We start from the raw sequence: 16,266 nt of genomic DNA, 5'->3' as shown, positions 1-16,266 counted from the left end.
AATATTTTTATATCTCTAATATACTTTATAATAAAATATACCACTGATTTTCCATCCTCAATTTAAAAATAAAATATTAAATTCCACTGCAGGTGAGATGCAGACATCTACTTTATAGTAAATTATTATTATTATTATTATTATTATTATTATAAACATAAATTCTTATATCTTACCCTTCGGAGCACACAACCCTATGGTACAAGATATAAGTAATAAAGCATGTGTGTAACGTGCAAAATCAAGTCTATATAGAGAGAAGCACCACTTTGGTCGTAAGCACATTGCACATGGAAGGCCAACGGACAATGGCTGCTCCGGTGGTTCTCGTGGCGGTCATCTTCATTAATATGATGTTGTTGGGTCAATCTGTTACTTTCAACCGTACTGCATTTCCGTCAGATTTCGTGTTCGGTGCAGCATCGGCAGCTTACCAAGTATATGTGACATGATTACTTTCGATCAAGCTAGATTTTCATAAATTCAACTACTATTTTACGTTTTCTAATCAGATATGATGTTGACTGGTTTTTAAATCGATAAAATGTTAATGGGTGGGTTTGTGTTTGGTGTATGTAGTATGAAGGTGCAGCATTCGAAGGTGGAAAGGGTCCCAGCATTTGGGATACGTTCTCCCACCAATTTTCAGGTTTCGGTCTTCTTGATTTTTCTTTATGAGTAAACCTTTTTTTACTATGGTTTGTTACTATGCGAATTAGTTAAATAATTCATATGTGAATGATAAAGATTCGCATATGAACACATAGTTCATATATGTGAATCAAACAGGTTCGTATATGCACTTGTTTTGTCGTCTATTTGTAAAAGTTACGAAACTACCCCTCAATCTTCCGCATACCATGCGAGGAATTCTCCGGTTTTTCACAGTCAACACTGCAAATCTTGACCACATGAAAGACTAGGATCACTTCTCTCTTCTCAAATACTTACCATTTCTCAAATGAACCTATGACTATATATAAATATAAAAGTGAGGTTCAAAGGAAAACACTAAAAAAAAAATTAAAAACCAAGAAACATATTGATAACTATTTATCTGTATGATTCTGCATACAAGTAATTGAAAATGTTTCCTGGAATCTATGTATGTGTGCAATGTTATGTACATGTACATAACAAACTAATTGTTTGTATACGTGTGCATACCATATAAATTAATAGTAACTAAGATGTTTCTCAGTTTTCTATTTTTTACCGTATTCCGTGAACCTGATCAAATAACTTAATGGGTTTTATTAGTTTTAGTAACGGGTCAAGTTAATTAAGTACCTGTCAATAAATTTTTTTCTCCATTTTTTCAATAGTTTATGTATTACATCCCGTCACGTTGAGAACTCCTTCCATTGACTTTTAGGTTAATATCAATTAATATTATGTTTTTTTACATTTAAACGTTTGTTGTCAATCAACTTTTTATTCCTATAGGATTAGTGGAGACGTACGGAAGTTAATCCGAGTCACCTAATCAAAACATTTTGTCCAAGTGAAAAAGACAATTTTTTAAGTAATTAATGTATTAAATATGATTATACAAATTATATTAAGAGTAAATTACGTTTTTAGTCCTTGTGGTTGGTTGAAAATTTCTATTTTCGTCCTTATGGTTTTAAAATTTTAGTTTTCATCCCTATGGTTTATAATTAATTATCTTTTTCATCTTTATGATTTATATTTATCACTTTTTTTGTTCTTATGGTTTAAAATTCATTTCTATTTTAGTTATTCGTACTTAAAAGCAGTATTTTGGACTCAATGATTGAAATAGAAATGAATTTCAAACCATAAAGATGAAACTCAAATTTTAAAACCATAAGAACGAAATCAACAACTTTAAGCAAACCACAAGAACAAAAAAACGTAATTTACTCTTTTATAAATGGATCAGAATTCCAATCTCTAAGTAGTTTATGGTTTAGTTTGATTATCTATTTTTTAGATTCTGATCAGATGGTGTTGATTTTTTTGTAATCAATTTATCGATATAGTTACCATTGTGTTTGCAGGAAAGATAATAAACGGAGATAATGGAGATGTAGCGGACGACTTTTATCATCGTTACAAGGTATGACGTGTGTGTTTCTTGTAAACGATGTTTTGAACTAACATGATTTAAGAATTAAGATTCTTGTTGTTATGGCATAAGATTATGTTCTTTAAAAAAACTATAAAATGACTTCACGCTTACCCATGTAAATAGTCGTCAATTATCATAAAACTTTTATTTCAGGGCTAAATGCGTAATTATCTTAACAAATTTTCTCATTACAACATTGTACATTTTTATTACAGCAACGATGTACTTTCATTTTTTTTTTATTAAAGCATTTACAATTTGAAAAATATATTCATTATAGCAATTGAGAAACCTTTTAATTTAATTTAGATAACATTACAGTTACCATGTTTTCAGATAATGTCGTTATCCACGTGAGATGTCCATGTATAACATATTGCTGACGTGTCGTTTTTTTGGAAGACTAATCCCGACAAACTTTGACTGCAATAAATAATTCATAATAAACTTAGTTACCACAATTGTTGTTTACGCTAGGAATGGAATCCTAAGTAGTGGGATATTCGACCATATCTTACAGGTCCTCAACCAGTACACCACAACCCTTGTGGTTGACGTGTCATTTCTTATTACAACATCAAAACAATATCTACAAATACTTTAGTCACTTTTTTCATATTCTTTTTTTCTAAAATATATTTAAATCCAATATGTATTTATTGCTTTTTGTGCCTATACATTACTTTCAAAAATTTGATTTTTATATATTTACTATTCAATCATTGTAGTTTGGTTTTATTTATTTCAAATTGGTGGTAAGGGATTTAATGCACTGCTTTTTGTTTATGATATTGAAGGCAATATTTTTATATGTTATTTTATTTTGAATTTTTTTTATATAAATTAGAAATATATATTATTATTTAAAATAAACTATAAATTTGGTCCTTATAGTTTTCAAAATTACACTTTTCGTTCTTTTAGTTTCAAAATTATAAGTTAATCATAGTGGTTTATAAAAACGTCTGGACTTCGTCTCTCTCTAGCAGTCATTAAAAAGATCACGTTAAATGAAAGAAGATTTTGTAGTTTTATCGATTTTTTTGTTTTTTACCCAATCAAAAACCACAAGACAAAAATAATTAAATCAACCAGGTAAAAGACAAAGAAATTGATAAAAAACAAAAATGACTCTCATTTTAATAGTCGTTAGAGAAAAAGACCAAATCTAAATATTTTTATAAACTATGATGGTTATCTGATAATTTTAAAATTACAAAGATAAAATAATATTATTTCTGATAAGGGGGTGTTTGGGATTGTTTATTTGAAACAACTTATACTTTTCTACAAAAGCATTTATCAACTTATTATAAATCAGAAAGGTTTAACTTCTTCAAAAACTCATTATTATTGGTTTGACACCAGTATAAGTTATTTATTCAAACACTCAAAAATGCTTATTACCGATGTCATACTGAAATAAGTCAATAAATTATTTTTATAAGTAATCCCAAACACCCTTTAATAATGACAGATCCACCACGACACCTCTAGTCCACGCTTTCTTTCAAAATGTTATGGAGCATATATCATTTCATATCTATCTCCATATCTCAATTTATCTCAAAGACAAATACATACGTAAACTAATTAATGTAATTGTTAAGAAAAAATATTTATAATTTTATAGTTTTAAAAATATTTAGTTTAATATTTAATGTCGACATGATGTATATAAAATCTAATATATTTCATAACTTACATTACATAATATATATATATATATATATATTATATACATTTTGAAGCTATAAAATTTTAAATGTATTTAAAAAAATATTATTCAATATAGAATTCAATAATTATATTTTCTTTTTGAGCAATTATTGTGTTATTTTGTCTATCAATCAATTCATAGTCATGACTAAAAAAGACTGATACCAACAAAACACATGACAAAAGGAACAGTGGCCAGTGATCATCATTACCACCGGATCCATTAGCGGAAAATTCCATCGGTAATCCACATCCCCTTGGAGATGCCCAGTCGGTCGGATATTTTCAACGAAAAAAATCAAATAAAGGAACCCCAATATTTTATAAATCCAAGGGTAGACCTATGTATGTCCAACCTATATCCCATGTACCCGTTCAATTTATTTTTGCAATATTTTTTAGGTATGAAAAGTGCACCGGTAAACTTTGAAGGGTGCTTTGGATCTTAAGAATATAAGAAAAATCAACCAAAAAACTGTAAAAAGTACCTCAAAAGCAACAAAAAAACGTAAAAATTAATTGTAATCAACCAAAAACCTCAAAAAATCCCCCAAAATGGTTGAATTCAACTAAAAACACATTCGGCTTACTTTACAGACCTTTGATCCGCCTTGTAAGTTTATCATCTTAGCAAAAATCTTCAAATTGCAACTGTTATAGTACATTACTTTTTATTATGAAAAATAAGGATTAAAAAATAGATCGTGTTTTATATATTAATTTTTTTTCTCACATATATCAACATCAAAAAGTATATTTTACATTCAATATTTATAAATAAAATATGGATTTAATTTTAGATGTAATATAAAAAATAATAAAAAACGACAATAGTTGTTGTAGGCCAATAATTAATTTGGCATGTTCTTTTAGCTTTTTTTAATATATAAATCCTGAATCACGTTTTTATTCACAGAAATAATTTGTTGATAGACCAATTTATTGTTTGAGTCAAATTATGGGTCGTTTACCGAATACTTAACTGGTAAACGTTTATTGGTAAAATTTAACATTATCATTTACTTATCGGATAAGATTTTAATTCACAAAAAATACATTATATGCTTATCGTAGTAAGAGTCATCGACCTCACTTACCGGGTAAGACTCTAGTTCTTACCTTGCTCTTACCGGATAAGATTCTTGGTCCTTACTATATTCATCCAGTAAGGTAATTTGACTTGGTAAACTCTTACCCACGTAAACGTTTCGTAAATGACCCCTACGTTATTCAACTTTGCTTTATCAACTAAAGATATAATTCGTTAGCTTACTAAATTAATTGCAACGTTTTCGTATAAGATATATAGTTATTGGTCTTTTAAATTTAAAAACCACAGTGGAAAAATTGTCTATATAAATTAATATGTATGTATAAATTTGAAAGATTTTTTTTTTGGGAATGTCTTTTTATAAGTGGAAAAAGCTGTTTTTGGGAGGGGTTGGTTTGAAAAAAGTTTAGCTTTATGCATAAACCCCCTTTAAAAGCTTACTGAACAAGCTAATTTCTATATTATTAAACCATGTATAGTTGATCGAATAAGTTGTGAGTCCTATTAAACTCATTAAGCTGCTAATAAACAGATTCTAAGGGGCTGTTTAATAAACGCTTACCTGGTAAGTGTTTACCGAGTAATTTTTCTTATTTGATCAACATGGCAAGAGTTAAAAATCTTACCCAACAAGAGCAATATTAAAGATGGAGAGTCTTACTCGGTAAGTGAGGGTGACGACCCATACCCGGTAAATTGTTGCATACGCTATCATTTTAATGTACTACAATCTTACCCAGTAAAATAAATTATAGTCTTGACTCCTAACGATAAGTGATTACCGGGTAAACATTTAGGTAAACGGCCCCTAAATATTTTATTATTACGATTGAGCATGTTAATTATTAATATGCTATTTTGTTGTAGTGTTTTCTAAGATGTACAATATTTATATATAACAATACTACTTCTAAATCATAACTATAGATATATTGACTTTTAAATAGTTCAAGATTTACCAATAATTTGAATAACACTAAGCGAATCACCTTTTTATTTTATTTTATTAAACTGGATATCTAATCCGCTATGCGAGTCGACTATTCTCAGGACGACCACTTGCTTTGCGGGTAGCCTGGAGTCATCGCATTTGAACCTTCATGACCACAAGAGCATTTTTATTCCTCATTGGATTTGAATCTAGGACTTCCGGACATTTTTGACCTTTAGAATCAAACTTAAACCAATCAGACACCACTCTTATGATTAAATGAATCACCTTCTGATTTCGTTGGAAATGATATAAAATGTTTCATATTTTATCTAAAAATTATAATAGTTTCAATTAGTTTTAAACATATATAAGAAAGAAAATGGAAAGGAGTTAGTTTATAAAAAAAAATATAAATTTGTTATTATTATTTTTCTGTTATTATTATTATTACAAATAAATCTCTTTTTGAAATAAACTGAAATGCAACATTTATATGTTATAATGTTTCATAACTTAAAACTAATAATAAATCCGAATAACACAAACTATAAAACATGACCATATTTTTGTGGTCTGGTTTTATTAGTTTAGGAGCCGTTTACCAAACGTTTATCTGGGTAAACACTTACTAAGTCACATTACCTTACCTGATGAATATGATAAAGACCAAGAATCTTATCCGATATGAGCAAGACAAAGACCAAAAGTCTTACCCGGTAAGTGAGGGCGACGACCCTTACCATGGTAAACGCTTACCGGGTAAATTGATGCATACGATACTGTTTTGATAGACTAAAATCTTACCCAGTAAATAAATGATAGTGTTAAATTTGATCGGTAAGCACTTACCAAATAAGTGTTTGATAAAACGGCCTCTTAGTCAGTTTATATGCCCCAAGCGGTTTGGAAAATTTCTAAAATCACACTTGCAATTTGGTTTGTAAAAAAGATAATTAGACTGGGTAGGCCAAACTGCAAAACTTATGGATTGGTTAATATTTTGAAATTCAATAGGATGACGTGAAACTGATGGATGATATCGGACTAGATGCTTTCAGATTCTCCATCTCATGGGCCCGTGTTATACCGAGTAAGTACTGCAAATTGTCGATGGCTTAACGGGTATTAATGGACTCTTGAACTGTTTTAATAAAGAAAACTGAAAGTACAATATATAATAAAAAAACTTATAAAAGTAGGTTACTATTTTATACATTTTTCTCTATTAATTTATTCAAATGGCATTCAGGTGGAAAGTTAAGTGGAGGGGTAAACAAAGAAGGTGTAGCCTTCTACAACAATGTCATTAATGAACTCCTCTCCAAAGGCATCAAACCATTTGTGACAATCTATCACTGGGATCTTCCACAAGCACTACAAGATGAGTATGGTGGCTTTTTACACCCACAAATAATGTGAGTATATATTTTAAGAGGGTTATTTAAATGTCACTATAACGAAATTGAGTTTATAGGACGTCATCAATTTTAAAGCGTTCTATTAGATTACTTTATAGAACTGAATTTATAGGACCAAAAAATAAAAGGTCCTGTCTAAAAGCGTTGTAATAAGTTTACATAACGTTTTTGGGTGTCTTTATAAGTTTTATAGGATACTTTTAATACAAAGTGTCCAATTACCTATTTTATAGGACACTTTTGAAAATGTGTCTTATAAACTCATCTTTTTAAAGGACACTTGTTTCTATAAGACATTATTTCAAATAATATCATATAAAATAGCTAATGAGACGCTTTGTATTAAAAGTGTTTCTATAAAACTTGTTAAGACGCTAAAAAGCGTCTTATAAACTTATTACAACGCCTTTAGATAAGACCCTTTATTTTTTGGTCGTACAATGAGTCCTATAATTCAGTCTATTAGAACGCCTTGAAATTGGTGGGGTCTAGGAATAGCAACGGGCTCGGTTCGGGCTTGTTATTGGTATCCCCGTCTGCGAAACCGATAACTAAAACCGTCCCTGTAACCGCCCTGATCCCATCGGGTCCCCGCGGTTTTCCCGATCCCCGTTGGGGAACCTGTTAAGGGTAAAAATCCCCCATTTTACCGTGGTTTCCCTGTTCGCCGTTGGTTATATCCGAACACGAACCCCGAACCGATCTGAAATAAATTACAATATGTTAATTTTCACAATTAAAAGTAAATTACAATTTTTTTAAGATGTAAGTCAAATGTCTCAAACATAATCAAACCAATTTCAAACAACATATTAGATTACAATAGAAAAGTAAATAAAAATTCAAACATCATACAACGAACATCACGATTTCATAATTAGACAAATAAACTAGACTTTTTCAATTCGTGGGTCTTATTTGGGGTGTTGAGCTAAAATGGATAAAAATCTTTTAAATTTTTAATGTTAGTATTTTCTTTTATATATATATATATTAATATATACACACATATCAAGCCGGACAGGGCTGGTGATCCCCATCCCCTAACCCGTTAAAATCCTCGAATATGTCCCCGATCCCCGCCCTGTCTCCGATAAGATATCCCTGAACCTGACTCGAAAGTTTCAATTTTCGGTTTTCACTATCGGTTTCGAGTTTTTTTTACCATTTCTAGTGGGGTCCTATAAACTCAATTTTGTTATACTATGCGCTTTTAGTTATTATTGAACCTTCAAAGTTTTTTTATTTAGTTTAATAACAATCATCAGGTTCAAAACAGTATCATCCTATCTAGGTCAAAACATTTTCTTCTCGTAAAAACTTATATAGGAGTCGTTTATCAAACACTTATCTGGGTAAGTACTTACCAACTCACATTACATTATTGAATGAGTATGACAAAGACCAAAAATTTACCCGGTAAGAACAAGACAAGGACCAAGAGTCTTACTCGATAAGTGAGGTCGACGACTCTTACCATGGCTAGCGCTTACCGGGTAAATTGTTGCATAAGATCCTATTTTTGTTGACTAATATCATACTTGGTAAGTAAGTGATAGTGTTAATTTTTACTGATAAATACTTACGGATAAATGTTTAGTAAACGACTCCTTATCCTTATTTTAGGATAGCTTGTTGGCCATAGCCTCATAATATGTTACATAACAAGATTTTAAGTTTATAGGTATTAGCGAATGTGCATCTTATGTTATGATAATACAACATGACATAAGTGACCTAACAAGTTCTATCAACGAAATTGGGTAATCAAATACGACACAATAAATAAATCGGTTTATTAATTAGCCTGGTTACAAGACAAATTTGAATAATGTCCAGCATAACAAATTTTATAAAAATGCTAATAGAATACTTTTTAACAGTCACGTCTTATAAAAAGTTTATATGGACAATTTACTTTTTAAGTGGTAGTTGGTACAACTTGCTAGGGGACATAATTTCATCGTGACAACTTATTGTAACGACCCACAGTTATCGGTCATATATACTTAAAATCTCATTAAATACTCTATTAGGACGTTGATTGAACATCTATAGTCTATCATTCACAACTTCAATTCGAGCGGGACGTTTTGGTTATATCAACCGATGATTCTTGTGTAGGAAGGACTTCCAAGACTTTGCGGAATTGTGCTTCAAGGAGTTTGGGGATAGAGTAAAGCATTGGATTACGATGAACGAGCCCTATGTCTTCATTGTTAATGGTTATGAAATGGGAGCTCTTGCCCCCGGGCGATGTTCTTCATGGATGAATAACAGTTGCCCGGCTGGGAATTCTGCCACTGAGCCTTATATCGTTGCACATTACATGCTTCTTTGTCACGCCCTCACCGTTAAACTCTATAAACAAAAGTACCAGGTCAAGATTTCATAAACATATAACAAAAATGATACATATATATATATATATATATATATATATGTATATGTATATATACTCAACAACATACATGACTTGTTCACCATTGTTGATGAATTGGTGCATTTTGTGTAGGCTTCTCAAAAAGGTGTGATCGGAATAACGCTAGTATCCCACTGGTTTATTCCATATTCTCCGAGGAAAGCGAACAAAAAAGCAGCACAACGAGCCCTTGATTTCATGTTAGGATGGTAAGTGATATACATACCGTCGGGGTCTCAGTAGTCTTACATCGGTTAGACAGTGGCTATCAAACTAGAGATTAGAACACTACAACAAAATTGGGTTTATAGGAAGCCATCGGTAAAGCGTCCTAATAGACTACATTATAAGACTTAAACTATAGGGCCAAAAATATATATCATCTTATCTAAAGGCGTTAAGTTGTAATAAATTTATAGGATATTTTTGAACATCTTAACAAGTTTTTTTAGGACAATTTTAATACAAAGCGTCACATTAGCTATTTTATAGGAAACTTTAGAGAAAATGTCCTATAAAGCCATCTTTTTATAGGATACTTGTGTTTAAAGTACACTTTTTTAAATATTGTCCTATAAAATAGTTAATATGACGTGTTTTTTACAAAGGTATCATAGCAAACTTGTTACGACAAGCAAAAACATCCTATAAACTTATTACAACACCTTTAGATATGATGCTTAATTTTTTGGTCCTATAAATTATTTCTTATAAACTGGTCAATTAGGACACTTATTTATTGTTGGCGTCATATAATACCAATTTTGTTGTAGTGGAACATGGTGTTAGAGCATGGACAGACCTATAGTGGTGCATATAATGGCACGTGCCACCGTATTATTCTTCCGTCGAAGGGTAAATTTTTTTAGGTTCGTGAAAGGTGCAACCGTATTAATCTGTTGTGTGCCACCATATGTACTTTAAAACTACAATGAGAACAAGTTTTATTTGGTAGAGTTGGTTTGTAAGACTTTTATTCCACCCGAGACCCAAGTTAGAATCCTGTTAGTGTCATTTTCTTAGGCAAATGGTGCCACCGTTTGAAAAAATTCCGTATATAGTGGACGCTCTGGTAGGGACGTACCCAATTTTTTTTTTCAAATGATGATACAATTTAGCTATAAAAAACAAATATAGGGAAAAATTCAAACGATGACATCATTTGACAATAAGAAACAAATATAAGAAAAAAATGTTCAAACAGTGACACCAATTGACCATAAGATACAAAAATAGGGAAATTTTTTAAACAGTAGCACCATTTGATTAAAAAAAATTAAAAAATAAAATTCAAACTTGAGTCTGGGATGGAATAAAACCCTTGCAAACCAACATTATCAAATAAAACTTATTCTCATTGTAGTTTCAGAATACATACGGTGACATACAACAAATTAACACGGTTGCAACTTTTATGAACTTAAATTTTATTACCATTCGACAAATAAATAGTACGATGTCACGTACCACAGTTGACACCACTGTAGGTCCGTCCATAAGCACTGGAGTTCATATATATCAACTAGATAGTACATCTAAACCTAGCTTCGTCTATACAAGGGCTCTTGCCGAAAAAGATTGAAAAGATCTCACATATTCTATTAGTTACTCGGTTTATTTAATTAGAAGGGTATTTGTACAGTGCAATGCATCGAGATACATCTTAATTTCAATGTTTCGTTTTATTCTTTTTTTTATGTTGATATAATACGGTTTTATGTGGTTTTGAGAAAACGATGATGTTTTTATTCTTTAGTAAAATATAAATTTGAAAAATAACATAAAAATCTGGAAAAAAATATATATAAAAGTTCTTTTTTTGTGTAATTTCTTTAATTCAATTTTTTTTGTTATAACTTAATTTAGGTTTATTGACGAAGTAATTTAATTTAGGTTTAATAATTATAATCTTTTATAAAGATAATAATTAAATATTCTGTTAAAACTCAATGATTATCTTAATTATATTTTAGATTTTTTACATTTAAAATAAGATGCTTATCTTCTATTTGATTATGTTTATCTCTAGTTAGTTACACGAATACAAATATGGAGTTTTAATAAGATGTACTTACGCATAATTTACTTACTAGAAGAGTACTCGCGCAATGCAACAAAATACATCTCAATTTTGATGTTTCATTTTATTTTGTCAACGTCGTTGTTATAATATGCTTTTATGTGGTAATGAAAAAACGATAATATTTTATTTTTTGAATAAAGTATAAAATTTGAATGTATCATAAAATTAAAAAAAAAAATGTATCAACTTTAATATTAAATTAAACATTTAAAAGTTCTTGTTCTTTTTTTTTGTGATTTCCTTCATTTAATTTTTTATTATAATTTAATTTAGATTTAATAATTAAGCCATTTATTTTTTGTTTAACAATATAAGTTTTTTATAGAGATAATAATTAAATATTTTGTTAAAACTCAATAATTATCTTAATTATATTTAGAATGAGATGTTTATCTTCTATTTGATTATATTTATGGACAGTTAGTTACACAAATTTAAATATGAAGCTTTAATAAGTTTTACTTATGCACAATTTACTTGTAATCTTGAATTTTAAGTAATATGCATCAATAAACAGTAATTCATGCATAAAAACGGTTTTTAAGAGTTTTTGTCAAATGCTTTATAATATAGTATAAATAATCTTAAATTTTAAGTAATATGCATCATTAAACAATATTATGTATATTAAAAAAATGATTTTTAATTTTTTTTTATCAAATACTTTATAATATAGTATAGATACAGATAACTATGGTCGAGTTTTATATACATTTGTTTGATTGCAAATGGATAGGTTCATGGACCCTTTGGCTTTTGGCGAGTACCCACAAAGCGTCCGTCACTTGGTGCAAGGAAGGTTACCAAAATTTAGTCCGGAAGAATCAAAGCTCGTTAAAGGATCCTTTGATTTCATTGGAATCAATTACTACACATCAAATTATGCAGCTGATATTCCTTCTGCCAACACTATCCATTTCAGTCCTTCTACCGATGGTCGAACGAATCTTACCGGTACGTTTCCAAAGTAACCAGTTTTGTATAGTTCGGTAACGTGGGTGTCTTGGACAGCTTAATTAGTACACACGTGGAATAAATCCCATGGGGCTAAACACTACTAAATGGAAGACTTTTACCTACGGATTTTTTCCCTTGCAAAACCCGTCATTAAAGGGGTTTCATCACAAAACCGTCACAAAAGTTGGTGGGTATTTCGAATCAACGCCGATTACCCAGGTTTTTCTTGGGTGATCAATTGGTATTTTCTTGAAAAATATTAGATATAAAACAGTCTATTAGGATATTTGGACATTTTTGACATCTGTAATTAAACTCGATTTTGTTGTAGTGCATGTTCAACTTTTCCTGTCGCGTAAACTAACATCAATCTTTCGGTTTTTATAACAGCGTATAGAAACGGGAGACCTATTGGCACGCCGGTGAGTTCATTTCCAAACCTTTTCGCGCCAAGTCTTTTTATCCAAATATAACGATGGGATATCGATACGATTTCAATCGATTAGCAACATTTCACTCTTTTATCCCAACTAATTTACAAAGAGTTTTGATTGATGTTTACTTGTGCAGTCCGACGTGAGTATTTTCTTCGTTTATCCGAAAGGTCTGTGTGATCTTCTCGTCTACATGAAAGAGAAGTACAACAGCCCGACCATCTACATAACAGAAAACGGTATATCGAAAACTCGAACTGATCGACCATAGATTTTCCTGAAATTATACGAAATCATACATTTGCTTTCTCGAATTCTTTGACAGGATATGGTGATGCCGATAATGGGATAGTGAAGCATGGCGTCAATGATACAGCAAGAGTCAGTTTCTATTATAGACATATCTTGGCTGTTAAGGATGCTATGAAGTGAGTTTAAAATGTCACCTTTGCGTATTCACTGGTGTGTGTGTATATATATATATAGAGAGAGGGGGTTGGGTTCACGTGAGACCAAGGGCTTTTCGTGAGACACGTAATACCAGTTTATGTTCATTGATCAACTTTATAAGCTAATGATCTAATGGTCTAAAGTTGCACRRTRRCAATTTTGTGATTATTGAGAAGTCTCGTGGCAATTTTGTGATTATGAATGTTCAGATTGTAGATCTAATCCAAGGGTTGAGAATTGCTCTTACGGGTTTCAAAAAACCCTTGGTCTCACATGATCCCAAGTCTATAGATATATATAGATATTATAAATATAGGTTTAGGATCATGTGAGACCAAGGGTTTTTCGTGAGACCCCTAATACTAATTCTCAACCCTTGGATTAGATCTACAATATGACAATCTGAACATTCATAAACGCCACGAGACTTCTCAATAATCACAAAATTGCCACCGTGCAACTTTAGACCATTAAATCATTAACTTATAAAGTTGATCAATGAACGTAAATTGGTCTTACGGGTCTCACGAAAAACCCTTGGTCTCACATGAACCCAACTCTATAAATATATATTATAGATATAAACCACCTATATATATTAGAAAAGTTCGGTTGCCAACGTGAAGTGAACTGGGAGACAAAGAAGAATGCGACACGTGTATCCGGGTGTCCACATTCATCATGAATAATGAAGGTGAACATTCGTGAATTATTCATGATTAATAACCCGTGAATGTATCACACACTTGCAGGCGCACTATCCTTTGTTCGGTTCACAAATTTAGAACTTGTTTGCAACCGAAACCGCCATATATATATATATATATATATATATATATAGAGAGAGAGAGAGAGAGAGAGAGAGAGAGAGAGTCGGGTTCATATGAAAATGATACATATTTAAGAAAATGGCCGAATCACATGTGATTTTACACTAACATCACCTACAAAATCACATGTGATACACGTAACCTTGCCACCCGGCCATAGGGTCGCCCGCACATTTTTTTTGACGGTTAATGTAAAATCATATGTGATTTTGTATGTGACTTGGTCATTTTCTTATTTTCTTAAATAGGTACAATTCTCATATGAATCAACCTCTATATATATATCATCGGGTTTATAGGACGGACAAAAATATCTTAGTATCCTAATAGAGTCTGCTTTACAAAACCAAACAATTATGCATCGTATATAAAAGCATTGCAATAAATTTATAAGATGGTTTTTGACGTCTTAACAAATTTTTTATGACACTTTAAAATAAAGTGTCGTATTATCTTTTTTACAGGACATTTTTGAGAAATATTCTATAAACCCATATTTTATAGCATACTTTCTCAAATAATGTTATATGAAAAAACTTGTTAAGGTGCCTAAAAGCCTCATATAAATTTATTACAACACTTTTATATATGATACATAATTGTTTGGTCTCATAAACTTAAGCTCTATAAATTAGTATATTTTCAACGTCCTAAAAACTTGATTTGTAGTGTGTTTAGTTGCTTATAGATTGATGGTTTGGCATGCAGGAAAGGGGTAAATGTGAAGGGGTATTTCCCATGGTCGTTTCTCGACACATACGAATGGGGTTCGGGATACAGCCAAAGGTTTGGCATTGTTTACGTCGACTACAAAAACGACATAACACGATACCCGAAGAACTCAGCTATGTGGCTCAAGAAGTTCTTGGGTAACAATTAAGTGAAATGTGGTTCAAATCGATTTGCAGTTGAATAAATTGTATCTTCGTGTTTGTGGGTTCTTGCAATAAATTGGATTGTAGATGTTGAATGTGTACACGTTCATAATTATACACATTTAATCTTCAATTTTCTTATTGACATATGTGTTTAAATGCTTTGTTTTACTTCTATCATTTCTCTTAATATTTCTCGTGGCGATAAAGCGATATGACTCAATTGTCACGGTTTTCATTATACGCGTGAGACGGTTGTAACTAGGGAGACGTAGGGTTACATCTATATACAATTTTTACGGTTGTAACTCATCTCTTTATAGGACACTTATATTTATAGAGCATTTTTTCAAGTTGTGTTCAATAAAATAACTAATAACACGACACTTAATTTATTTTAAGAGAATTTTTTTAAAACATCCAAAATAGTTCTTTAAATTTATTGTAACATCTTTGGATACACAAAACTATTTTATATTTCTATAACACAAGTTTTATAAAATACTTTATTAGGATACTTACGTGTTCTAGGCATTCAATAAATCTAATTTTGTTGTAATGTATAGGCTTACAACTATATACAATTTACATTGTAATTAACCAACAGAGTAAAGATGAACACATAGTTTTACTTAGAGCAGTTCAATGATCCACGTATGTTTGCTAAGCCTTGTCAGTAATTAATCACAGGGGAGGACCTATTAAGCGCTAACCAGAGTCTCCTGCACCAGATCCACTTATTTTCCTAACTGGAGTTTTTTTTTGGGTATGAAAGATGCACTCGTTAAAATTTGAAGGTTGCTCCGGGATATTTCAAAATACAAAGAACATCGACCAAAAAATCGAAAAGTCGCTTGAAATCAACCAAAAAACCGAAAAAGTCCATTGAGATTAACCAAAATCCAAAAAATCCGTTGAAATCAACAAAAAGCTTAAAAAATCGCTCGAAATGGTAGAATGTAGCTAAAAACACATCGGACAACTTGCGGGCATTTGGT

At 30.9% G+C, this 16,266-nt stretch overlaps 1 protein-coding gene across 1 annotated transcript; it reads left to right on the top strand.

Annotated features, from left to right (window-relative positions):
* Nucleotides 1-214: 214 nt before the first annotated feature.
* LOC112526473 (beta-glucosidase 12-like) lies at nucleotides 215-15,417 on the top strand. The gene is made up of 12 exons (XM_025136755.1): nucleotides 215-437; nucleotides 580-649; nucleotides 2,025-2,083; nucleotides 6,814-6,889; nucleotides 7,049-7,214; nucleotides 9,342-9,597; nucleotides 9,733-9,848; nucleotides 12,459-12,676; nucleotides 13,070-13,101; nucleotides 13,250-13,352; nucleotides 13,439-13,541; nucleotides 15,102-15,417. Exons 1-12 carry the CDS (start codon nucleotides 291-293, stop codon nucleotides 15,271-15,273), a joined length of 1,518 nt encoding a protein of 505 aa, XP_024992523.1. The 5' UTR covers nucleotides 215-290; the 3' UTR covers nucleotides 15,274-15,417.
* Nucleotides 15,418-16,266: the final 849 nt, after the last annotated feature.

The sequence above is a fragment of the Cynara cardunculus genome (genome assembly GCF_001531365.2).
Source record: "Cynara cardunculus var. scolymus isolate 2C chromosome LG 14, CcrdV1, whole genome shotgun sequence".
NCBI classification, from domain to species: domain Eukaryota; kingdom Viridiplantae; phylum Streptophyta; class Magnoliopsida; order Asterales; family Asteraceae; genus Cynara; species Cynara cardunculus.
Note: the sequence above shows the minus strand (reverse complement) of the source record. Positions and strands in the feature narration are given on the sequence as shown.

Excerpts from the sequence above, each read along its gene's own strand:
- LOC112526473 (XM_025136755.1), top strand. The coding sequence starts at position 291 with ATGGAAGGCCAACGGACAATGGCTGCTCCGGTGGTTCTCGTGGCGGTC. Across the intron at positions 9,598-9,732 it reads TCTATAAACAAAAGTACCAG|GCTTCTCAAAAAGGTGTGAT; the intron begins GTCAAGATTTCA and ends CATTTTGTGTAG. Across the intron at positions 13,102-13,249 it reads GGAGACCTATTGGCACGCCG|TCCGACGTGAGTATTTTCTT; the intron begins GTGAGTTCATTT and ends TTACTTGTGCAG.